This window comes from Erythrolamprus reginae, chromosome 4 (genome assembly GCF_031021105.1).
Source record: "Erythrolamprus reginae isolate rEryReg1 chromosome 4, rEryReg1.hap1, whole genome shotgun sequence".
Lineage (NCBI taxonomy): Eukaryota > Metazoa > Chordata > Lepidosauria > Squamata > Dipsadidae > Erythrolamprus > Erythrolamprus reginae.
This window is the reverse complement of record NC_091953.1, coordinates 96,615,106-96,641,890: the sequence shown is the minus strand read 5'-3', so window position 1 is coordinate 96,641,890 and position 26,785 is coordinate 96,615,106. Positions and strand designations below refer to the sequence as shown.

The window sequence follows — 26,785 nt, the reverse complement described above, 5'->3', positions numbered from 1 at the left end:
ACCCATTTTTTTCAAATTTGGCAGAAAATAGTTGCACAAATCACTGCTTGTAGTTTTGTGTAGCCTCTAATGCATATGTTTTCATGCATCATCTGTATGCTTCACAATATTTATTTTTTTAAATGTACTTTATCATGGCTATGCTCTTCTAGGTGTAATTTGAGATGAGTATCTTGTAAATCACTGAACCAAATTGCAAAACAGGTTTTAAAAATTCCGAGAGACCTGGTTTCTCACCTTTCCTTGCAGCTAACTTCCAAATTTTTAGAAATAAAAGTGGCAAACCTGGATGCTAATACAGTATGCAACTGAAATGGATTATATTTTGAATCAAGGAGAGATTCAACCACCGGTTTGGAAGCGTGCACACTATTTCATCCTCTGCACATGCGCAGAAGTCTTTGTACACGTGCAGAGGATTGAAAAAAAAGAAAATGGCGATGTCCAGATGGGTGGGTGGAGCCTTGTGCCACTATCGCTATTGGTTCTCCAAACCACTGGCAGCCGCAACCGATAGAACCGGTAGCATTTCACTCCTGGATTCAACCTAGAAATAAGGAGGGACTTTCTGATAGTGAGAATAATCAACACTTCAAACCTTGAGACTTTCAAGAAGAGGTTGGATTACCATTTTTCAGAAATGGTGTAGGGTCTCCTACTTGAGTGGGGGTGGGGGCTAGACTAGATGACCTACAAGGTTCCTTCCAGCTTTGTTAATCTGTTAAATATGCTTAAACTTGCAGTGGTAATTTCATATTCTATTACTTATCCAGTATATTTTAATTAGCACATATGCCATAACCATCCTGTTCTGCAAGGTTTCGATTTCCTCCCAAGGCAATGGCTTTGAATACTCCTGCCACAATAGTTGTTCAGGGAAGCTGACCTGCAATTAAATTTTAAGTTCCTTTTCTATTTCAGAATATCTTGGCCTAAAGAGAAATTGTTTTCCATTAATATTTGTTAATTTGATCAAATATACTGCTCAAAAAATAAAGGGAACACTCAAATAAGACATCCTAGATCTGAATGAATGAAATATTCTTATTGAATAGTTTGTTCGGTACAAAGTTGAATGTGCACAACAGCATGTGAAATTGATTGTCAATCAGTGTTGCTTTCTAAGTAGACAGTTTGATTTCACAGAAGTTTGATTTACTTGGATTTATTGTGTCGTTTAAGTGTTCCCTTTAGTTTTTTTGAGCAGTGTATTTATTGATGCATGGGGATACCTTTAAATAATAACAGTGAGATATTAAACGATCTGCTTTGGACTTTGTTTTGATCAGACCATTCTTCAAATAGTTAAAAAATGACCAAACAATCTCTTTGCTTGTGTTTCAGATTTCATGTAAAAGCATCAGAAAGATTGGCATCCGGATTGATGTGATATCTGTGGAAAATGAATTAAAGCAACATGACCAAGGCTTATTTCACATTCTGCAATTATACTGAGCAAGTGTTAAATTGGCTCTAGTTACTCTGTGATTTTCAGCTTTTCCTTGACAAACCAGAAAGGTAACCTTTTAATTTATTATCATAGCTTAGGCATAGCTGAGGGATAATGCACTTTCTACAAGCATCTGTAATATCCGTGTTGATTCAAAGTAGGATTCCAATCCAGCCGTGCAAAATACTTTTCCTGTAATCTTATATATGCTTGAATAAATAAATAAATAAATAAATCCGAACTTCTATGTCCTACCTGTCAATGACTACTTCAGCTTCAACCGCGACAATTCATGAGCACACAATGCATACAAACTTAAGGTAAATCAATCCAAACTTGATTGCAGAAAATAGACTTCAGCAACAGAGTGATCAGTGCCAGGAAAGCACTACTTGACTCTGTGGTTTCTTCCCCAAAATTCCCAAAACTTTAACTTTAGACTGTCTACCATTGACCTCACCCTATTCCTAAGAGGTCTTTAAGGGGTGTGCATAAGTGCACCAGCATGCCTACCATCCCTATCCTACTTCTCCATGTATTCGTAAACATCTCCTATATTTGTTACCATATTTATACATTTTATGTATTACAATCATGTTCATACTTTTTCTTAATCATATACAATGATCCCTTGTTTTTCGCTGAGGATGCGTTCCAAGACCACCCGTGAAAAAAGAATTTCCATGCAGTAGAGGAAAGATATTTTTTAATGCATTTAACAAGTATTTGAACTTTTAAAACCCACCCTTTGCATTAAACAGTCATTCTATAATGTTTCTCAGCTGGAACTACAGGTGATATCCTACCAGTTTCTTTAGTAGAGTACAGTAGTACTGTGGAAGAATTTTATGAATTTTTAATGGTTTTAAAAATTTTAATGGATTTAAGCCCCCTTTGAAAACCCGTGAAATAGCGAATCCGCAAAAGATGAACCGCGAAGTAGCGAGGGATTACTGTATATGCTTGACAAAAAAATGGCTCTACCCTTCCATTGCTAGCAGAAATAAGACCTTGTAGATCGTATGGCTTTGTTTTTTTCCCTTTGGAAACTTCCTTATTACAGCATTTGGTTATGTTTCTATATTTTTTTAAATGCAGAATATGGCACTTAGTTTTAATAAAAGTGATTACAACATGATATTTTAGAGTGCTAAAAGCCTTAGAAAATGAAAGATCACGCTGTCAAAACTCTGTGGTGGTTACTGTTTACTGCAGCAGTTTTTAAAGAAAGACCGAAGATCCCTGGAAGATTATCAAAAGTTTCTAAATGAAAAAATCCATTATATCCAATCAATTTTCCTGAAGGATTTGCAATAATTATGGGTAGTGAACCAGCACTGGAGAATATGTCTTTTAGGGAGTTAAAATGAAATCCAACATGCTTAGTTAAAGTCACATATAAGTTGAAGATAAATGTCATTCTACTGTCGTGTGGTAGAGTGGTAGAGCTTATAATTGCTGAAGAAAGAAGTTTTTTCAGAGCAAAGTTTGAAAATCCATTGCTTCCTATTTTAAAATATCTACTTTGTTAGCCTTCTACAGTTTTTCCTGTTTGTTTTGTTCCTCTTGTGGTCAAAATGAAACAAATGTTAAAAATTGATGCTGCCTGAAAGGTTCATGAAATAAACTGAAGAAAGGAGTAGCACATTTTAAATCAGGCTGGGACTTAGGATCTGATTTATTTATTTTTCTATATGAAGAGATTTAACAAAATATTATTGTATGTTACTGCGATTGTAATTTGTTTTGAATGCCTTCTTTGTTAAGAGCTCGACTCATTTCTTTGGTTTTGGTATTATTATTACTATTTTTATATGATTTTGTTTTGTTTCATTTTGATGTATCAAATGGGTTTTCTGTATACTGTTTGTCAGCTGGGCATAGTTACAGTATTTGTTTAAAACATATGGCCATATAACTTTAAAAAAAAAAAAGGTTAAATTCACACCTGCAACCAGAGTGGAAGACCCCTAGTGGAAGGTAAAAGAAAAACTTGTTAAAAGAATTAAAAGAACAATCTGTCACAGCAGCATAATATAACAAGTCAGTATAACATTATTGAAAGAGGTACAGTAATACCTCGTCTTACAAACCTAATTGGTTCCGGAAGTAGGTTCGTAAGGCGAAATGTTCGTAAGACGAAACATTGTTTCCCATAGGAAACAATGTAAAAGCGATTAATCCGTGCAAAAAGAAAAAAAAATCACAAAATGGCGCTCTGTTGGGCACTGCCGCCCGGCTGTCACTTTTTAAAACAGCCGGGGGGCTTCTCGGCGTTCACCCGAACGCCGAACCCGGAAGTTCGGGTTCGGGTTCCGGAGGCCACCGAGAAGCGCCCGGCTGTTTCAGAAGGTTACAGCCGGGCGGCGCCAGGCAACAGAGCGCTGTTTTTGCGATCGGCGGCGGCGTTTTCGGCCAATCTGGAGGCTAGAAAGAAGGTGGAGAATCCCAATAGGGAATTCCATCGGCGGAGCTTTGACGTCACGAAGATCTGCGGTGGGTTCATAAGCTGAAAAAAGTTCGTAAGAAGAGGCAAAAAATTTCAGAACCCCGGGTTCGTATCACGAGGGGTTCGTATCACGAGGTACCACTGTATTTGGATGTAAGTATGTAATAAGGACAACAATATTAATTTATATTAGGTACTTTTATTAAGTATGGAGGAGAAGAGAAAAGGAAAAATGACACCTGCCCTGAAAAAAATCAAAACAAAACATAAAATTAAAGAGAAGACAAAAGTCCCACATCTAAATTACATTTTAATTCTGATTCTTTATATAGAGAAAAAGATTGTATCAGTCAATTACAATTTTATAACTTGCTTTAATTTTAACATTAAGAGTTTTTTAAATGCTAAACCTAGGCTATATAGCACTGAATTTATTTATCTATCTATCTATCTATCTATCTATCTATCTATCTATCTATCTATCTATCTATCTATCTATCTATTTATTTGATTTGTATGCCGCCCCTCTCCGTAGACTCGGGGCGGCTCACAACAATAACAAGAACAATGTAAAAAACAAATCTAATAATTTAAAAAACACTAATTTTCTAGTCTTGCCTACCCATCTGTTCAGATCCAAGTCCAGCTTAGTTAAGTTGATTTACCTTGTTTGGATTTGGCTTCCGAGCAGGATTGCTCCTTGGTCCTTGGATAGGAGATGACCACAAGACTAGGACTATGGGCTAGGAAGTCAAAAAGAACATGCTAGAAGCCAGCAGCAAACAATTTTTGCATTACTTCCCATGTGCTTATGACATCCAAAGGAGTTTTATGAAGTTAAAAGAGATTCAGTGTTTGCTGTATGATGAAACAGTATTACCATACAGATGTTTAATAAATTTATGGTTTATTTTATAAATGGTTATCTGTTTTATAATAACTCAAAGAAAGGATTGTGAGTGATTTTACCCCTGATCTTTGGTGTCTACTGTACAATGTTACCAGAAAAATTAAAAGCATTTGAAATAACTGTCATTGTGGTCCTAGCAGGGTTAGAAATTTCAAAAGATTTGAATCGGCCATCTACAATCTGTGAGTCTTTCAATATCTCAGATTATCTTTAGAAATGTAGAATAAAAAATTATCCCAAATCTTTGGGACCTCATTGTGATGCTGGTAGCCCTGATGAAAATTGTTGCTTGGTTGATTTAATAAACTGCATCCCCTAAAACAGGGCAATGGTTTTTTTTGTCTTTGCTGAAGGAAGCCTTTGCTCTTCCTATGCATGCTACTTTCCAAACATTTCTCTTGGGCCAGTTATTAGAGCAAACACTAGTGTGCCAGGATGGCATCTGAGTTTTCCAAAAAAATAACCAAGAAGTCAAAATAATTCCAAAAAAGAGAGTTGTGTTTCTGAAGAAAGGTTTCTTTTTACTGTGAGGGATTCATATTAGCCAATAAAACCATCCTTGCACTAAAAGACTGTATGAAGGTGTTACTTAACCAGGGAGACCAGCATGCTTGGGACACAGAGTCTCTTCACAGGCTGAAAAATTATACAACTGGGGTGGGAAGGCGAGGGGAGAATATGTTTACACCACACCATCAGAGGGTACTATTTAGTTTTGGGGTGGGACACACTGAATTTTTTCATCTTGCGTTGTTTGTGTGTTTGTGTATGTGAGAAAGTGTAATGGAAACTTGCTAATTTTAGCAGCTCATCGATACATGAGTTAGTTAGTTAGGGTTTTTTAGTCAAACCTTAATACGAGGGTCACCCAGAAAGTAATGCACCACATTTTTTTTCTTCAACAATTATTTATTGAGCACAATGAAACTTACACACAAGAAAGAATTAGGTCTCTTCTACACTCCATATTTTTCAACATAATCTCCATCCCGTTCTATGGCCTTCCTCCAGCGAGACACAAAGGTGTGTATGCCCTGTCGGTACCACTTCTTGTTCTGGTCAGGAAGCCATTTCTACATTTTGAATCACCTCTTTGTCATCCTCAAAATGTCTTCCGTCAATGGCATCCACTCGGATCCATGCAGATTCTCCATAAACTGTACACAAGAGTTTGTGAATGTTCCCAACAGTTTCTTTCTTCGCACTGAGAAATCCAATGATGACACGCTGCTTGTAACATACATCACTTACAGACACCATTTCGAAACACTGCTGCAGCTACGCTCTCTGTCTGAAAAACCTCAAAATTTACTCATGCACTCCTGACAATTCAAATGATGAAAATCTAAAGTTTCACATTTGTGCCATTACTGTAGCCTGAGGGGGTGGGGGGAATGGTGCATTGCCTTCTGGGCAACCCTCAAATGTATGTTACAAAAGCCTTGCTTGCTTCCACTAAAAATGGATGTAGGAGCACCTTATCTGAGTGAAGTTTTAAATAAGGGACAAAATGGTAAGGAAAGAAAATGTTGTTTGACAAGGTCTTTCCAATGTTTTAAGTAAAGCTTCAGTAGCACTCCTATATATGGTATATGGTGCAGATCAAGGGGAAAAAAAGACAAATATTTAAAAAGTTCCCAAAATAGCATAGGCTTGGGAATAAAAAGCATGTTGCTCATTACAATACTCATTGGCATTGCTCATAACATGCCCCAGGGGGGTGAGGGGGTGGGAGGGGAAGGATTAGCCCTAAAACTAGGGGGGAAAGTAAGGGAGGGATTCTAAAGTGCCAGTTAAAATATTTCGAAATAATGTTCTTTTGTCAAGAGGTTTCTAAAAATAAATACAGAAAAATCCACCAGTAAATATGCAACACATATGCAAAAGACATTATGTGTTATCAATCTTACATTCATACTTGCAAATTCATATGAAAACAAACTTTAAGTTGCTTTTTATATCTTCCCGTTTGGAAGAAATCCATAGAATCATATGTTAGAGAGAGACAGAACTTTGTAGCTATATCTGCAAAGAACGATAAACCAAAATTCTTCTTGTCATATTCATAAACTGTGTACAATCATGTGGAAGCGCCTTTAGTAATCTCTTTGGATGGAACTGACCCAAGCAATATTGAATCTGTCATCTGAAGTTGGACTTCTTCCTTGCTGTGTTGCTTGGGAGTCAGACATGTTAAACTAAGCAAGCAGACTGTTAGGCAGAAGACATACTGTATACTGTATAAGTAAAATAAAATGGGATCAAAAGGGCTGTATATATGACCACATGACTTGTGAAAAATAAATTATAAACCAATTTCCTCAGACTTCTGAAGTTTATTTTTTTTGTATGAACAAAACCAGACTATTTCTATTTAAAGTATCTTTTTACTAGGATCTCTCCCCAAAATCTTAAAATGTCTGAATAGCTTATTTAAAATGCTGTAGCCAAGACAGTGAATAAGAGGGTGAATAAGAAAAACCTAATCTGCCAGGCAGTGCCGATTTTCTTATGTATCCTATTTATAGCTGAAATTAACTTGAAGAATCAATTTTATGTACAGTATATGGATTCCCAGAGACAGCATTAATCTCTAGATAGATTATTTTCTCCCCCCCCCACCCGTCTCCCTCTCACACAGTAATAGACAAGGACCAGGAGACAGCAATGGTGATAGATGCAATGGTGACAAGTGAAAGAAACATCATTTGGAATATTAAAGGAGGAGTATTAAAATACCAGGACCTAAAGGAGGAACTAGAAAGAAAGTGGTCCTAAACTGGGAGAATGGGTCCAATAGATCAGAAGCAACACCAAAGTTCTCTGTACAGAAAAGGGCAGTACTAGGAACAACTCAGTGACTTTGCAGAACCCTCAAGCTCCCTAGAATAGCGAATGTCATGACTGTATAGTTTTCATACATCTTGGGGATGGGTACAGCATAAATTGGTAGTGACAGTTTTGCTGGTGAAGGAAGTGAAGGAAGACCCTATAGAACAGAGATGTTAATGTCTTTAATTTGTTGGTGCTCATAGCGAATACTGTACTACTTACCAACTTGTAGATCTATTGTTTTGTCTTGTTGTAGATCTATTGTTGTAGATCTATTGTTTGGTGCTCATAGCGAATACTACTTACCAACTGTTGTAGATCTATTGTTTTGTCTTAGCTAATTTTGAGAAGATAAATAGGGTGGATCCAGTTAGGTAGAAATAGAAAGTACCATTAGGAAGCCTATATTGGATAGTTAAAATAAGAAGGCAGTATCAATTTTAATTATTTCCAGGATGAACCTTCATGGTCCATAACACCAGCAGGAATGAAGATAGATTTTAAAAGAGAATTTATTTTTGCACTACTGACAATGAATCAATGTTGTTTGTGAAAAGATAGCATTATATATTAGAAACTAATATCAATTAGATTATCAATTAAAATGATGCCCACAATTCCTCACTAAAGAACAAAGTTAGCTGAAATGAAAATGTTTTTAGTACTTTATAAAAGTCAAAGAGAGTTCGATCTGGATGCCCCACAGAAGCAGTATGTCTCTTAAAGAGGGTGCCATTAAAAAGGTGGTCTCCCTTTCAGACCTTCCTGCCCACTTTCGCTCCCTAGATAAGGATAGACTGGATCATGTATATCATGACAGCCCCTAATATATCCTAGTGCAACAATGTATAAAGATTTATAGATAATATCCAGATTTTGAAATGCAGTTAATCAGTTTTCCATCACAGATTTGGGTTTCCTAAAAGTAGGTTGTCCCAGAATTATAATAATGTAGTGCCAATTAAAGAGTGCGGGAAGGCTGATGTTTACATAAAGAACTTAATTTACATTAGCACATTCTCTCATAATTTATATTGAAGATACATAATATCAATATTTACATAGAATTCTGTAAAGCCTTCGACTCAGTGGTTCATGACAAACTACTTCTAAAACTGAAATCCCACGGCATCTCTGCACCCCTACATGACTGGATAACTGTGTTCCTGTCAAACAGACAACAAGTGGTCAAAATAGGAACCTTCCTATTAAATCCCATTCCTGTTAACAGCAGTGTACCCAGTGGTGGGCCCCAGCCTAAACAGTGAGGAACACAGTTCCGGTGGTGGCCATGTAGCGTGTAGCCTAGCTCCTGTGGTAATGCCAGGCATGCACGTGTGTGCACGCGCATGCATGCACCACTGGCGCTTCCCCGGACCTATGCCTGCCCCGCCCCGCCGCAAGCGTTGCCTTTCCCCGCCATTCACCCCTTGCTCACCTTTTGTGCCGGTTCCCCCCACTGCCTGTGTGGAAATGGGCAAACAAGTGCCTGCTTGCCACTGCCCGCTGCCGTTTGCTACCCCCCACTGCCCGCTTGCCGCCATTCGCCTTGCTTGCCTCTCGCTCTTGGGGTGAACGGCGGCAGCATGGATGGTGGTGGGAGCCGGTGCGAGAGGCGAGCGAGGGGCGAATGGTGGGGGAAAGCAGCGCTCGTGGCGGGGCAGGGCAGGCGTAGGACCGGGGAAGCGCCGGTGGCGTGTGCATGCGCGGGCATGCTCGGCATCTCCACTGGAGCTAGGCTACGTGCTGCCCTGCCGCAAGCGCTGCCTTCCCCCGCCGTTCTCCCCTCCTTCGCCTCTTCGCCCCTCTTGTGCCCACCGCCTGCCCTGCCGCTGTTCGCCCCAAGAGTGAGAGGTGGGCAAGGCGAACAGCGGCAAGTGGGCGGTGAGGGGACAAATGGCGGCGGGCAGCAGTGAGTGGGCACTTACTTGTTTGCCCATTTCTAGTTTTTTTCACTTCTGCAGAAATCGTGCTTGCGCGCGCCGTAGGGCCGGGAATGGTAGCCCACTGAGTCTACCCCAAGGCAGCATACTAGGACCAACACTCTTTATATGAATGACCTTTGTGATCACATTACAAATGACTGCGTTCTCTTCGCTGATGATGTAAAAATCTTTAAAGCCACAGACAACACTGCTACCCTCCAAAAAGACTTTGACTTTTTGTCAGAATGGTCAAACATCTGGCAACTCCAAATCTCAATCAACAAATGTTCTGTCCTACACATTGGCAAAAAGAATCAAAGAACACCAAATACAAGCTGAATAAAGAAGACCTTGCAGACAACCCTCATTGTGTCAAACACCTTGGAATACTCATATCAAATGATCTAAGTGCCAAAACCCATTGCAACAACATCGCCAAAAAGGCTTCAAGAGTTGTTAACCTAATCTTACATAGCTTCTTCTCTGGTAATATCAAACTACTAACCAGAGCATACAAAACATTCGCCAGACCAATCCTTGAATACAGCTCATCTGTCTGGAATCCACACTGCATATTGGACATGAATACATTAGAAAGTGTCCAGAGATACTTTACGAGAAGAGACCTCCACTCCTCTACCTGCAACAGTATACCTTACGCAACCAGACTTGAAATCCTGGGCTTAGAAAGCTTAGAACTACGTTGTCTTCAGCACGACCTAATAAAATTATCTGCTCATAAAATTATCTGCTTCCTGTCAACGATTTTTTCAGCTTCAACCATAATACATGAGCACACCACAGATACAAACTCAAAGTGAACCGCTCCAAACTTCACTGTAGAAAATACAACTTTAGCAACAAAGTGGTTAATGCTTGGAACCCATTACCTGACTCTGTGGTTTCATCCCCTAACCCCAAAAACTTTATCCTTAGACTGTCCACTGTTGACCTCACCCGCTTCCTAAGAGGTGAGTAAGGGGTATGCATAAGCGCACCAATGTGCCTATCGTCCCTGTCCTAATGTTCCTTCTTATCAGGACCCATCTTATGTATATAAACTATGTTATATCTATGTACAGTATATTACCAATACGTACGTGACAAATAAATAAATAAAAACATTTTAAAATAAAATTGGATTTTTCAGAATTTTCTTTTTGTATATTTTTGGCTACAATGACAACAATCTGAAAAGTGTACAATTGAAATTATACAGATTACTTTTGTAAAATTAATATTTCATTCTCTTAAACTAATTCAGAACAATATATGATTTTCATAAACTTTAGTTAATAACTTGCATAATTTAGTTCATACAAAAAATAAATTTCAAAAGTCTGAAGAAACTGGTTGCTTTCTTTCTGTCTTAAAATACATTTAGAGTAAAGTTGGTAAATTCTAAATACAAGACTGCTGATGACATCCAACTGAAACTGAAACACCTGCAATAGTTAACATGGCAGTAAAAGAGGCTAAATACTTTTTAAAAGGTCAAAGAAAAATGTGGATTTTTAAATTAATATCCACTTTGCATGCTTTATCAAATAACTAAATATGGCCTTTTTTTCAGATGGGAAAATAAATTGGCCTTTAACAAATGCAATACCATGCTTGCATCGAAGAGAATAATAGCCCTCCTGTAAGTATGACATACATAAATATGGCGTACAAAGTCATTTATACTATAAAGAACAGCATGCTCTGAAACTCTGGAAACATTTCTTAATGCACCATATCAAACCAGATCATCTTGATAGGTCTTAATATTCAGAACTCCAATTGTGAAGGATTTTGTTCACTTGCGTTAACATTTTGAGCTGAAGTCTTCCTGCAGGTGTTATTTTTCCAGCTGTCACAGGTTATAGATTAAAAGCAAAGTCATGGAGATATTATGTATAGTTTTGAATCAGCTTAGCTCTAGCATCAAAATAAAATACAATTTACGATTGGGAAAGCAAGATAATCTTGCGTGTTTCCCTTTTCTTCTCCCGTGATTACTTTCATTAGATTGGTCTCAGTTTGTCATGGCATTTAAATTCAAACAAAATGTGGTTAGTCTTACCTTTGGTTGCAAAAAGAGATCAATATTAAATTATTTAGGATTCCTGTCACAGTGCTCAGTTAACTCAATTATAACTAAGGTGCTTACATTTGTGATATAGCAGCTTTCATGTTTTATTTCTCTTGCTTTCTTTATTGACTTTAAAGCTAATGTCTACTAAAACTAATGGTATACCGTTAACACCACCAACAAATTGTTAATATTATTAATTATTCAATTCATTGACTGGTAAAATTAGCATTAAAATGATCCTTGTGTGAAATCAAATTTCAATTGGGCTTTTCTTTTCTATTTTTATTTTAGCATGCTAACATCATAAGGGCCGCGAAAAGACCAAACCTCTGTTCTCTTTGGATGCTTCAAGCACTATAAAGAAGTGGCTTCCTCATGACAACATGTCAGTGAAAGATCTCAGCCCCCGACATAGTTCAAAACCCCATGGAGTGCAGCGGGCCTCTACTGTTGATGTTGCCTCTGATGTGTCAAGTTTATCCTTGACAGGTGATTATCTGTTCCCTACTTTTGCTTTCCTAGTACTAATTATTAATGCTCGGTCTTAGATCCAGTACTCTTCAATATATTCATCAATGATTTAGATGAGGGGCTAGAAGGGATAGAAGGGGAACTCATCAAATGTGTGGATGATACCAAACTAGCATGAATAGCCAACAGTCCAGAAGATAGGCTTCAGATACAGAATGATCTTGACAAACGTGGACATTGGGCCCTACCACAAAAATGAAATTCCATGGTGAAAAAAGTAAGGTTTTACATTTAGGCAATAAACAGGTATAGTACATAAACTATAAACAGGTATAAAATAGGTCCATGATGGTGAACCTATGACATGCATGCCACAGGTGGCACGCAGAGTCATATCTGAGGGGACATGAGGTGTTGCCCTATGTCAGCTCCAGCATAAACATGTGTGCTGGCCTGCTGATTTTTGGCCTTCCAGAAGTCGGGGGGGGGGGGTGTTCTACCCTCCCCAGGCTTCAGAAAAGTCTCCAGAGCCTGTGGATGGTGAAAAACAGACTCAACAGGCCTATTGGAAGTTCGTTTCCAGAATTCAGTCTGGAGGCTTCAGTGAGGCCTTGAGGGTGGGGGGTGGGGGGTGGGGGCGAGGCAGTGCATGGTGAGATTGGATGTTTTGCACAATCATTGCATTATGGGTGTTGGAGTGCGCCCTTCTGGTTACCATCACTGGTATAGGTGGTACCTGGCTCAATAGTAGTAATTGTGAGAGGGATCTTGGAGTCCTAGCAAACACTTACTTAACTATGAGCCAGCAGTATGCTGCAGCTGCAAAAAAAGTCAATACAATTCTACAATGTATTAACAGAGGAAGAGAATCAAGACTACATGAAATGTTAATACCACTTTATAATGTATTGATAAGACCACACTTCCAATACTGCATCCAGTTTTGGTCGCCACAATGTAAAAAACATGTTGAGACTCTAGAGTACAAAGAAGAGCAACAAAGATTATTAGGGGACTGGAGACTAAAACATATAAAGAACAGTTGCTGGAATTAGCTATGTCTAGTTTGATATTAGCTATGCCTAGTTTGAAATTAGCTATGTCAGTTATGAAAATAAGAAATAGGATTGACATAATAACAATGTTCTAATATCTAAGGGGTTGCCATTAAGAATCAACCTATTCTCCAAAGCACTTGAAGGCAGGACAAGAAGCAATGGATGGAAACTAAACAAGGAGAGAAGCAACTAAAGAGAAATTTCTTGACAATTAAAACAATTAATGGAATTACTTGCGTCCAGAAGCTATGAATGTTCCAACACTGGATGTTTTTAAGAATAGAATTGGACAACAATTTGTCTGAAATGGTATAGGGATTGGTCTAGAACACCTCCCAGGTCCCTTCCAACTCTATTATTCTATGTTCCATGTTATTTCTCTATTTTGTTATTGTGGAGCAAATGAAAACATCAGCCCCCTCTCCCCCAAGGACTTAAATGAATAATTTCTTTTTACTTTGGTTTAATATTTTTAAATGCAATTCTTATAAACACATTTTTCCATTGGATGGTGATAATAAAAAATTGAGAAGTCATAAAAAAGTAGTTTGTGTCTCCTTCTACCATTGTGTGATTTATTTTTTGTCACTTTTTATGAAAATGGCACATATTTCTAGATTCATAATCTGAAAAATTTCAGAATAGTAAGAGCAGAGATTAGAGAGTTTATGGTTTTTCTCTTCTGCTTTCTTAATATATGGCAAATACAATGTATTAGGGATGTTTAATGGATATTTAAAAATATACTGTACAGTGACAAAGATAGTAAAACCAGAGATAAAATAATTCTGAAAGTGTCTCCAAAAGCCAATTCCATAGTTTATGAATCATGATCAATTTATTTATTTATTTTAATTCTATTGGGTCTTTTGAGTCTTTCTGAAAAAGCTTGAGGGCTAATAAGAATTTGGTTTTCCCAAGAGCAACACACAATTTTGCTAACATATTTGCTTTGCAGGAAACATCCAAGATCCAGATGAGCCTATCTTAGAATTTAGTTTAGGTAAGTAATTTCATATTATGTGTTTCCTTTTTCCTTTAAAAATACTACCTTTATACTTGCTTTGCTGCTTATATAAGAGGTATAAAGGGTATATATTATGTACAGGTTTAATGATTGATTATAGCAAAACACATTTCACAAGATCCCATGACACTTCCTCAGCACTTTGTGATTTATCATTTTGGATTAATTTTGGTAATGTATTACAAATATATCACCTTTCTAGGAAAACAGCCTTTTAAATTAAAACATTTTGATCTAAGAAGAGCAGTGTAAAATATATAATCATTTTTTTTTCAAAATTAACACAAACTGGGCATCTTGTTATTCTAATTATCTTTTTCTGCATACTACCTCTTTTGATCAATCTTCCATTCTACACCAATCTTCCATTCTACACACTATTTCACCTTTGTGTGAAATATGGCATCTGAATATACATCCGACATCAATTCTCTTTTTCTAATCCTTGAAAATTATTGAACTTTAAATTATAATTAAACTTTTTTTCACTTTTCCCCCATACTCAGTATCTTCTATTTTTTTCTCCTTTCTCTACTTTAAACAGTAGTCTAGTGTTGTGTGGTATAACGTATATTAAAATGACAGCAATTATTATTGGTCCAGTCATTGTTTTGTATTTAACAAGTGAACAATTTTAATTTTTTGTATTCTATTTGTGAAATTCAGTTCCTTCAGTGTATACTAACAGTGCTCTTGATTCTCCACAGCTTGCAGTGAACTGTTAACTCCATCATTGGATAGGAAGCCAAATTGTTTTGTAGCAGTGAGTGTAACTACACCACCTCAGGCATTCTGGACAAAGCATGCTCAAACAGAAATTATTGAGGTAGGTTGTATTGGGTTTGCTGCATCAGTAACCTGATTAAATTTAACTGGTACCAATTTGTCTCTACTAATTTTTTATTTTCTTTTTCCCCATTACAGGGCACAAATAATCCCATCTTTCTAAGCAGCATTGCCTTTTTTCAAGACTCTCTTATTAATCAGAAGACACAAATTAAACTTTCTATATACGATGTAAAAGATAGATCTCAGGGAACTGTAAGTTAAAAATGTCTTATTGCTGCATATCTGAACCAAAGCTTGCATGCTTTTGATCCTGGAGGCCCTGTCTAGGTTCTTTTAAAGGCTGGCATTATTATGGTTATTATAAATATAATAATCTGAGCCTGTTTTTGAAGACTATATTAAATATTAAATATATTACGTTCCTTTGCTCAAAATTACATACAAATTTAATCAAGAACCATATATTTAATTTCATGAATTTAATTAAAATCACCCCGACTGCATTGTTGAGGATGTTCGTTCTTATTTCTAATGCTGGGGTGGCATTTTCTTTTGGGTTTGCAGGTGCAAAAGGAAATCTGCAACCTCGCTTTGCTAATGAATCTTAAATACCCTTGCTTATTATCATTATTGAGTAAAAAAGGATGGTAGTATGCTGTATAATTAAATACTGTATATAGTTGGTGGACTATTTTAAGATGGAATCAAAGATTTCCTTGCTGTGTCAGGGAGGAAACAAATCTGATTTCTAAAAAATAATTACAATAGACATTTAGTGGTTTCCTCTTCTCGTTTTTATAAATTATCCCCATAGAGAAAAGAAAAAATGTTCTCTCTTTCGCATGTATATATACACATCAGGGATGTCAAACTTGTGGCCCGCAGGCCAGATACATTATATTCAGGCCACGCCTGCCCCATGTCGCTATATGTCATGTGACTACAATGTGATGTTGCAAGCTTGATACCTTTGATATACATAAACAATGTTTATATTGTTTATAGATGTATAATCTTAATACAGAGGCAGACAAAAACAATCCATTTTAAATGTGAGTTGATATAATTTGCATTGGTTAGTAACACATAAACAAGAGGTAACTGGATTACGGAGTCATGCATTTATTATAAAGATGGAAAATGAAAGCCTATTAGGCATAATTTGGTATAGATACCTATTACACACAACATTACATACCTATTAGCTATGTTAAATGCCTCAACTCATCATTTAGATTCTGAATTATGATTATCGGATTCTATGATTTGGCATGATTTCTGAATTGAGGAAGAAAGGGATCCTTCCATCAAATTATTGACTTAGTTTAATATGAATTATTAAAGCCAAAGAAATGGCTTTTCAAAACTGGAATTAAAAATGGTAGTAATGTATTACTGAAATGTTTTTGGGTTTTTTTTCTTCAGATGTATTTATTGGGTTCTGTGATATTCAGTGTACAGGATCTACTTAAGGAGAAAAATCATAGGCTGCACTTAACACTAAGGTTAGTACTTAGTCTTGTTTTATATGAAAATGTTCTGTACACTAATTGAAGGCAGCCAGGCTTTTTAATTTGCTTAATTCATTTTTAAAATTCAGATCAAAAACAAAGGGTTCCTCTTTAAGACAATTGCCTCTCTCTAACAGCACTAACCAGAGATGAGATAGCAATAGCATTTAGACTTATATACTGCTTCACAGTGCTTTACAGCCCTCTCTAAGCGGTTTACAGAGAGTAAGCATATTGCCCCCCAAAAACTGGGTCCTCATTTTACTACCCCTGGAAGGATGGACGGCTGAATCAACCTTGAGCTTACTGAGATTCCATCTGCTAAACTGCTGGCAGCCGGTGGTCAGCAGAAGTAGCTTGCAGTACTTTATTCTAACCACTGCAACACCGCTTACCTTCCCTACTAGTTTGCAAAAAAGGGTGCACACTCAATATTTTTTAATATGCTTTACCACTGACAAAATTATGAGTCTGAAATTTGGGATTAGATTTATTTTAACTGAGGATGGTGTTTTTATAAACAACAGAACTTGGAGGCCAGAGTAATTCAAATTTTACCATTTTGCACAATTGTATCTCTCTTAACGAAAGGGGCATCTTTGTGTCTCATGGACCCTGATTGATTTATCCCAAGTGATTTGTACATTGTAGATCTGCTGAAAATGAACGTGTTGGGAACATTACAGTCATAGGATGGCAGATGGAAGAAAACCCAGACGAAAGGCCTCCTGTGACTAGATCTCCTGATACTATTAATGGAAGGGTGAGTTGGTTGTCTTTCTGCCATATATCTAACTCTTCTTATTCTTCCCACCCCATTTCTCAGAGTCATTTTTTCCCCTAAAGTAGACTTTCTTGGGTAAAAATATTCTGTTATGTATCTAAAACAGTGATGGTGAACCTAAGGCACAGGCACCACAAGCGGCACGCAGAACCATATGTGAGGGCACGCAAGGCGTTGCAGATTTTAAGTCTCCTTTTTGGCCCTTTTCGCTGTCCCCAGGCTTCAGGAAAGCCTCCTCAACCCTGGGGGCAGCGAAAAACAGCCCAACGGGCTTACCGGAAGTTCGTAGGCTTCAGTGAAGCCTGTACACATGCATAGGAGGGCATTGGAGGGGCTTGTGTGCATGTACGGGGGCAGTGCGGGGGTTATGTGCAAGCATGGGGGGGAGGGTATTGTATTATGGGGGTGGGCATGCATGCCCATACTATTGCGCGCGTGCACACCCTTTTGGCACCCAAGCCAAAAAAGGTTCACCATTACTGATCTAAAAGGAAGAGACCTGTGTAAACTACCATCTCAACTCCCAAAGTGAAAACGAGAAGAAAGCTTACTTGCTTTCTTTATTGTGTTCTCAATAAATCTAAGACAACTTTTTCATGCTAAAGGTAAATTATTAATGATTTTTTAAAAAAAAACATTGTTTTCCTTTCAGGCAAATACAATATGTCTTAGGAATTGAGGAATCTTGACTGGGGCATTTTGCAACTCTGCTTTATGGAAATCTGTTGTTTGTCAAGTTTCTGAATTTCTAGGTTGCACCTTTGGTTTGAGGCTTAAATATAAATTTTACAAATGATGGTGCTTGATTACTCTGTATTTGTGATTAAATGAATTTGTTTGGTTTTTAAAATTGTTTTTAATAATGGACTTGTATCTCATGTATTACTTGCTGTAAGCTGCTCCGAGTTTTCGGAGGGGGCGGCATACAAGTCTAATTAACAACAACAACAAAAACAACATATTTTCTGCTTTTTTTTCAGACTGTCCTATCAGTTGATGAAAGTTTGACAGAGTCCTTAGGAATCCGATCCAAATACGCTTCATTACGAAAAGATGCACTATTAAAATCTGGTAAATAGCTTCCTGAGTGGATAAGTATATTCTGCATCTTAAATTTGGCTTTTTCCAGTCCATTGTCATGCCGGTTCTTCCATATATTACATCAGTGTTTATGTCATCAGATTGACCAGACAAAGGATTCTCTCATTTGGCTTTGTGGAGAGAGGAGATCTAGTAAATACTAATCATCAGAGTTAGTGGGACTGATCAGAGCTGACTAAATGGAACAGAGTGAATAAATACTGAAGAGGAAAAGCTCAAGTTGCATTGTTTTATGGTTTTCAAATCTTTAAAAGTGTGCTGTGTCACAGATATAGCAAAGGCACAGGAACTGTGAAGGCACTCACCGTGTCCCCTTGAGGGCATTTTGTGGGAGGACAGAAGGGCAGCTCTCCCTGCAATTGATGCTTCCTTCTAACTGGGTTTTGCCTAAGAACAGAAGCATCTGAGTAGGCTGCTCAGCCCCATATTAGAAATCCCAGCTGGCTGAAGAATTCTGGGAGTTGCAGTCACAGGCCTTGAAAGTAGAAGTGTTAATACCACTTTATAATACCTTGGTGAGGCCACTCTTGAACACTGCATTCAGTTTTGGTCGCTGCAATGTAAAAAAGATGTTGAGACTCTGGAAAGAGTGCAGAGAAGAGCAACAAAGATGATTATGGAATTGGAGGCTAAAACATATGATGAACGGTTACAGGAATTAGGTAGGTCTAGTGTAATGAAAAGAAGGATGAGGGGAGAAATGATAGCAGTTTTCCAATATCTCAGGGGCTGCCACAAAGTCAAGCTATTCTCCAAAGCACCTGAGAGTAGAACAAGAAACAATGGGTGGAAACTAATCAAGGAGAGAAGCAACCTAGAACTAAGGAGAAATTTCCTAACAATGAGGACAATTAACCAGTGGAACAGTTTGCCTCCGGAAGTTGTGAATGCTGTAACACTGGAAGTATTTAAGAAAATGTTGGATAACCATTTGTCTGAAGTGGTATAGGGTTTCCTGCCTAAGCAGGGGTTGGACCTCCAACTCTGTTATTCTATTCTATTCTATTCTATATTTAACTATATAAAAGCATTTGGATACGTCTACATCTGCATTATGGTCATTCAATTCATCTATGTGCAGATATGATTAAATCATTGTTCATATGCAGACTTTTATTCTAAGCAATTATATTTTTCCAGGATTTCACTGAAATCTCTTAGATTAAGGGTAGGGGAGGACGGCAGAGTTTGTTCACCAGATGTAGTTGACCTAGATTGCAATGCAGATGAAAATACGGCATTGATCTGTAGTACATCTGTCTATGCATAAGAGATCTGTGGATTTTTTTGAGATGGAGGAGGGAGTTTGTTCTATTTTGAGTCTAAACCATGATCTTTAGGAGGCCAGGAGGATGCAAAAGAAATTGCAAGCTGAAAGAAACTGATCAGAAGCTTCTAATATGTTTGTAGGACTATTTAAACCTTAGCATCACTAATGTTTTTGTCTTAAATATTATGTACCATATTTTTGGGACTATAAATCACACCTGAGTATAAGATGCACCTTAGATTTTGGGGAGGAAAACAAGAAAAAAAATTCTGCCTACCAGCATCCATCTGGCCAGCATCCTTAGCAAACAACCTGGAACAGGTATATTAGTCTTGCAAAGCTCCGTTTGAGAGGCTTGGTGGGGCTGCATTCAGTGTATAAGATGCACCCAGATTTCACCCTCTTTTAGGGGGAAAAGGATGCTTCTTATACTCTGAAAAATATGATAATTAAAAAGGCATTCACACCTTGTGAATACACATTAGTCTGTGTTTTCAGACACAGTAACAGCATAGGTTTTGATTTCAGTTGTCCAACCTTTACTTTCTGTTATGTCTTCCTTTTAAGTTGAAACATACAGAGCCTGTGGTATCAAAGGCAAGTGAATGGATGGCAGAGTGAAAAAAAACCCTGTTATTCAAACAAGAACAGTCCATAAGCCTATCTTTTGTCTCATCACTAAATGCATTGCGCTGAGAAACTAGGAAGCACTGAATATCGCAGTCTAAATATCTATCTATCTATCTATCTATCTATCTATCTATCTATCTATCATCTATCTATCTATCTATCTATCTATCTATCTATCTATCTATCTATCTATCTATCTATCTATCTATCTATCTATCTATTAGATTTGTATGCCGCCCCTCTCCGTAGACTCGGGGCGGCTAACAACAATAGTGAAACAACATATAACAAATCTAATATTTAAAATACCTGTAGTTTAAAAGACCCTAATTTAAAAACCAAACATACACACAAACATACCATGCATCAATTGTATAGGCCTAGGGGGAATGCTCATACAATACTTAACAATCTTTTCAATGTCAACTTATGTTCATATTGTATCAAAACTCAACTTTCTGCTTCTTGTTGAGTGCAGTGTACCTTATGAGCTGTGCTTTTAATATGCTTGCCTGTGCTAAGTAGGTTTTAGCATTTCAAGGTTAATGGGGTTTCTAGCCTCTCTAAACGTTTGTTAAATTAATACATTAGGGGAATGGAGCTTGTGTGACCTAATTGCAATGAAGTACTTATTTAAGTGTTTTAATATTTTAGTGTTTGGAGGTGCCATTTGTCGGATGTATCGTTTTCCCACCACTGATGGCAACCATCTGAGGATTTTGGAGCAAATGGGAGAGAGCGTGCTCTCTTTACACATTCCCAGACAATTTGTGAAATTACTGCTAGAGGAAGATGCTGCAAGGTAAAAGTCACTGCAATACATTTTTAATTGTTGATGCTAACGAGGAAATACAATATGAAGGCAAACAATTCAGCTTTGCACAATGTTTAAAGTGATTAGTTGACACGTTTTATTTCTTTTTCTGATCACGTCTATAAATATTTAATCACGCCTGTAAATAAGTGGTAGGCTGGAAAATAATGCAGCACAATTACTTGTTCTATAGAGTGTTACAGGGTAGAAAAAGCATTGATCGCTCTGGTTGATTTCCATTTGATGGAACTTTGTTGGGAATAGTATTGGATCTTCTAATGGTGTTTAATACCATTGACCTTGGTATCCTTTGGATTAGTTTCAGGGCTGCAAATTGTGAGCACCATTCTGTGATTGTTCCATTCAATGGTGACTACCAATCTATAGTCATGGGAATCACTTTTTGAGTCCTTATAAACTTGAGTGTTGAGTATTTTAGTGTTCTTATTAAATTGTTGTGATTCAGCGTTTAGAGTTATGATCCAGGTCATCAATGTGGAGATGATACCTAGTTTTACATTATCTCATTAAGCTGAGCCAAAGATGCTATAAAACAGGTACCCGGAGTTGGTGAGGGAAACTCACCCACCATGTGGATGGTAAAAACAAGACTGGATTAAATCTCACCAAGTCAAAACTTCTAAACATAATTTATGCTGTTATTTGAAAATTATTTGATTTGCTATTTGTCACCCAACCAATGTCATTTAGGAATAGGCATCTGTAAAATATTGTGAAATAAATGAAAAAAAGAGAAAAGAATAGAATAGAATAGAATAGAATTTTTATTGGCCAAGTGTGATTGGACACACAAGGAATTTGTCTTGGTGCATATGCTCTCAGCGTACATAAAATAAAATATACATTTGTCAAGAATCATATGGTACAACACTTAATGATTGTCATAGGGGTCAAATAAGCAATGAAGAAGCAATATTAATGAAAATCTTAGCATATAAGCAACAAGTTACAGTCATACAGTCAACATGGGAGGAAATGGGTGAAAGGATGTGTACTGCACTTTTCCAGACTTTACAGCTGCTGCTGTTACTGTTTAGGCCAGTGCTTCTCAATTATTTTCTCTTATGCCCCTCCCTAAGAAGAAGTAAACATTTTGCACACCTCCTTCCCAAGTCTCTGCCAGGATGATTGTTTGCAATATTCGGCACATTTTCGCTGAAAAATGTCAAACAGCTTATCAGCGTGATTGGGGTGTAATGTGTTTAAGTGCTGCCTTAATTTATTTAGCTTCATGCTGTCCGCTGCCAACATTTTTGGACACAGTAAACATACCAGTCTTTCCTCTTCTCCCATTGTACTCACTGTGAAGCCAAGCACTACATCCGCTTTGTCATATTTGTTCCTCTTAGTTTTCGGGAGACTTATGTTTCTCTCATTATCTCCGTCTCTTTCCTCCTTTCTTTTCTTCCCTGTTAAATATTTTTCCATGGTGTCTCTTAAGTGTTTGCTATCTGCACTTCATAACTCCTGCTCTGTGCTGTGTGCTATTGTTTGGTGCAAAAAACCCCTCCTACTCCCTGCAGCAACCCCCCTCCACGTTCCCCAGGGTCACACGCCACCCCCGGCATTGCTCTGTGCCCCCCCCGGAGAGCCCACCCCAGTATTTGAGAAGCACTGGTTTAGACAAATACGTCTTGTTTCAGTTAGCATAGGTATATACTGGCATTTATAGAGGACAGTTTGTCCTCCATTTACTTACTAGTTTTTCCTGCTTGAGTTTCTGATTTAAGAAAACTTCTAAAAAAACTATATTTGGAGTATAAGACACATCCAAATTTTCAGCCTCTTTTAGGGGAGAAAAAGTGCATCTTATACTCTAAAAAATTTTTTGTTAGCTTTCTGTTTCCTCTGGAATCTGCTTTAACTGCTTTGAAATTACTCCACCACCTCAAAACACTTGATCTAAAGGTTTTGTTTAAATTTATGTTTACTTATAATTGTTTTATTAAATTCATACGTTCGTTTTCTGAAAACCCCCCACTATTGGCTGATTTTCACTTTGTAAAAATAATATTTGTTAATATAAATAAATAACAATTTTAATTTTTAAAAAAGCAAATCAGATACTGGTTAAAGAAGAAGTGTACAAAAAACACTAGCCTCATCAAAATACCACAGTCCTATACAGTAATGCCCCACAGGATTTGTTTCATGTTATGTATAGAGTAGTAGGGCATTCCAAAGAGCAGTTCTGCAGAATGCACCGATCCATCTTGAAATGATGAAACAACTGCTTAGTATTGCTACTTTGCAGGGTTTCTCACAAACCACTTCACAGAACTGCTTTGTTTTGTGTGCCATCCCAGTAGAGGTGTTCCCAGTGTATGCACATGTATGCAGAGATAGCTTTGATAGCTTTCAAAGCAGCTGCACTAAGTCTTCTGGAAGATGTGGCTCCTAGCTGGAGTCCTTGCTAAAAATGCCCTGATGTCCTGACAGTTTTGTATACTATATTATTAGTTTATTAGTTTATTATTAGAAATATTAGTTTACAAAAATACGAGAAGAATTCTGCTGGATTGGATTAACAGCCTATGACGTTCAGCATGATGTGTAATACAATGACCAATCAAAAATATTCAGAAGTTTCACTAACATGGATAGAATGGATGATTCCACCTCTTCTGTTATTTCAGGGTAATTCTGAACAATAGGGGGAAGGAGGTAATATTAATTGAAACTTTAATTTATCAATTGCTGACACTTGTAATATAATTTTCAACATGTTTAGCAAACATACAATTTGCTGATCCTGAGATTTTTGTAATTGGGTATCTATTTTACTTGGGGTTCATTTACTTTTCATCATATTTATTTTGAATCCAGGTTTAATTGGCCTAACAGTAGAAGTAAGATAATGATAATATCTATCCTAGATTATTTTCAGTATTGTAAATAAATGGCTACAAAAGGATCCCATCTGACTCTTACCATGAAAGGCATCTTTGACATTTTCATGCCAGTGCTTTGTCCAATCTGGACAAAGATTGGGGCCTACAATTGCCACTAGACAATTGACTTTGAAGTTGGGATTGGATGACATCACATGTCCAAAGTATCTGAAGGACAGTAGTTTGGGGAAAGATGGATTGAATGATTTGTTGATTAATTATCATTCCTGCTACTTTCATTGGTTATAAGGAGTATCTGACCCATCACAGTCATAATGGTGTTAAAAGAATGAGTGTACAGGATAAATGATATAATTGATGTTAAATTACTGGAGCTGTATGAAAAGCAGCTTCAGGCTTTGAGATAAATTTTTAATGAGAAATTATTCCATTTTCTGCAGTCTTTCTTTTTGTCTCAGAATCCTGGCTTTATGTTGAAAAATTACCTTTCTGTATTTTAGACTATGATGTCTGTAAATGTCATCTGCTTCTTTGATTTCTTATTGTAGTGTAATTCAGGCAGTGATTAGAAGGTTCTCACCTTCTAATGGAGGTCTGGGAATATCCAGTTCCTTTCCAGTAATTTGCATTCAATCAAAAGTTTTTAAATTAGGTCTTGCCAAGATTAGAACTTCCCAATAGAGCAGTTTCAGGATAAAATTAGCATATATACATAGATAGGTCAATGTAGAACATACATAGAGGGATCTGTGTGAGTATTACAGGAAACTGGATTTTCATATGCTATATACCCCTGGTGTTGGGTCAAACACATGCTTTCTCCTCACTTTCTGCAGCCTGTGCTTTTCCAGATCTCTGGAGATTCCACCTGTTGTGGTTAGCTCTGGCCCAGCTCCTGCCCCAAGGAATGTGGAGGTGGATGTGGGGGAGACATCCACATGCCGCAGGCCTGTTTTGCTCCCAGTAGAATCTGCCGATGAAGTCTCCTCTGACCAAGGAAGCGTGAGTGACAGGGAAGAGGGGAGTTTGGCAGACAGCCCAGGAGGAGATCAGTCATCTGTATCATCCCTGGATTCTGAACAAGAATTAATGACACATCCACATGTGTAGAGTGATGCATAGGAGACAACAACTGAAGGATTATTACAAGAGAAAATGAGGCCACCTGAGGTTGGGTGGGGCTGCTGTAATTAGTGCTACAGATAAAAGTGCAGCCTGGTGTTTTAGCCTCATGGCAGTTTATCTGATTCATTGTTTCGTCAAGATCGTGGTTTTTACTGTTCAGGATTGTGTGTGTGGACTCTCTGGACTTTAGAATTGGACTCAATTTCCCAGTTATTGGGTGAGCAATTGGACTGCATTTAACCTGTGCCTTGTGTGTACCAGAAAATCCCTTTGACATTTAAAAAGGGAGCTGTTTCTGTTTTTCTGTTTATAAAAACTTTTGGGTTTTCCTTTTATCGTATGGTGTGTGTCTTCTTGGACTAATTACCCTGTAATTACGGGCGGTTGAGACACACCAGCAGAATATCCACCCTAGCACTGTTTGGCCATGCAAGGCTTTTCTGCTCTCATAGCTCCATTTGGGGATGGGAAACTTCTCCCCCCCCCCCCCCAGCTCCATTTGGGGGAAGGAGGCTTTCAACCTTCCCAGCTTTGTTCGGGGAAAGGAGGCTTCCCCCTCCTCCCAGGTCCCTTTGGGGAAAGGAGGCTTCTCCCCCCTCCTAGCTCCATTTGGGGAGGGGGAAGCTTTCCCCCCTCCCAGTTCCGTTTGGAGAAGGAAAGCCCCCCCCCCCAAGATCCATTTGGGAAAAGGAGGCTTTTCTTTTCTCCCAACTCCGTTTGGAGATTGGAGGATTCCCCCCTCCCACTGCTGTTTTGGGTTAGGGTTAGATGGGATGCGTGCACATGTGCAGGGGGTAGGACATGTGGGAGGGGCATTGCATTTGGGAAGTGAGCATTCATACACATTTTTGACACGCAAGGGGAAAAAGATTTACCATCACTGTTATATTTATTTATTTATTTATTGGATTTGTATGCTGCCCCTCTCCGCATACTCGGGGCGGCTAACAACAGTAATAAAACAGCATATAATAATAATCCAATACTAAAAGCAGTTAAAAACCCATTATTATAAAAACCAAACATACATACAGATATACCATGCATAAAATTGTAAAGGCCTAGGGGGAAAGAGTATCTCAATTCCCCCATGCCTGGCGGCAGGGGTGGGTTTTAAGCAGCTTACGAAAGGCAAGGAGGGTGGGGGCAATTCTAATCTCTGGGGGGAGTTGGTTCCAGAGGGCCGGGGCCGCCACAGAGAAGGCTCTTCCCCTGGGTCCCGCCAAGCGACATTGTTTAGTTGACGGGACCCGGAGAAGGCCCACTCTGTGGGACCTAACTGGTCGCTGGGATTCATGCAGCAGAAGGCGGTTCCTGAGGTAATCTGGTCCAGTGCCATGAAGGGGTTTACTATTATTATTTTTCTATTTTTATGAATAACCATGCTTAATATTAGTAGTTCATCGCTGCTGTAAGTTGTAGAAATAATGATTCCTGGTAAAAGAACAGAAATAGGAAAGTGGACTGGGAGATTTTAAAAAGGTTTTTTTTTTGAAGAAGCTGGCCAAGAGTTTGAGAAATAGGTCCATCATTATCTTGTGTTTTTGTGGTGGTGTAATGGACTGTATTAGTTCATTATGTCAGTGCAGAATTATAAATTGTGGTATGATGTCAGCACTACAGTTCTCCATTTCACCCTGTATACTCATAGCTAGCATTTTATACATGAGCTGTTAGTTAGTATTTTGG

At 37.9% G+C, this 26,785-nt stretch overlaps 1 protein-coding gene across 6 annotated transcripts in view; it reads left to right on the top strand.

Annotated features, from left to right (window-relative positions):
* The window catches only part of INPP4A (inositol polyphosphate-4-phosphatase type I A), a 123,915-nt gene that overhangs the window by 43,847 nt on the left and 53,283 nt on the right, over positions 1 to 26,785 (top strand). For 4 of the 6 annotated variants that reach the window (XM_070750965.1, XM_070750968.1, XM_070750966.1 and 1 more), the window contains exons 1-8: positions 11,948 to 12,132; positions 14,131 to 14,175; positions 14,907 to 15,025; positions 15,124 to 15,240; positions 16,414 to 16,493; positions 17,151 to 17,262; positions 18,264 to 18,354; positions 20,939 to 21,086. In XM_070750965.1, the coding sequence (XP_070607066.1) occupies positions 12,027 to 12,132; positions 14,131 to 14,175; positions 14,907 to 15,025; positions 15,124 to 15,240; positions 16,414 to 16,493; positions 17,151 to 17,262; positions 18,264 to 18,354; positions 20,939 to 21,086 (818 nt within the window). In that variant the 5' untranslated portion in view covers positions 11,948 to 12,026. Of the gene's footprint in view, positions 1 to 1,344; positions 1,519 to 11,139; positions 11,209 to 11,934; positions 12,133 to 14,130; positions 14,176 to 14,906; positions 15,026 to 15,123; positions 15,241 to 16,413; positions 16,494 to 17,150; positions 17,263 to 18,263; positions 18,355 to 20,938; positions 21,087 to 26,785 lie in introns of those variants that run through there. The other 2 variants (XM_070750969.1, XM_070750967.1) reach the window with 1 other exon arrangement.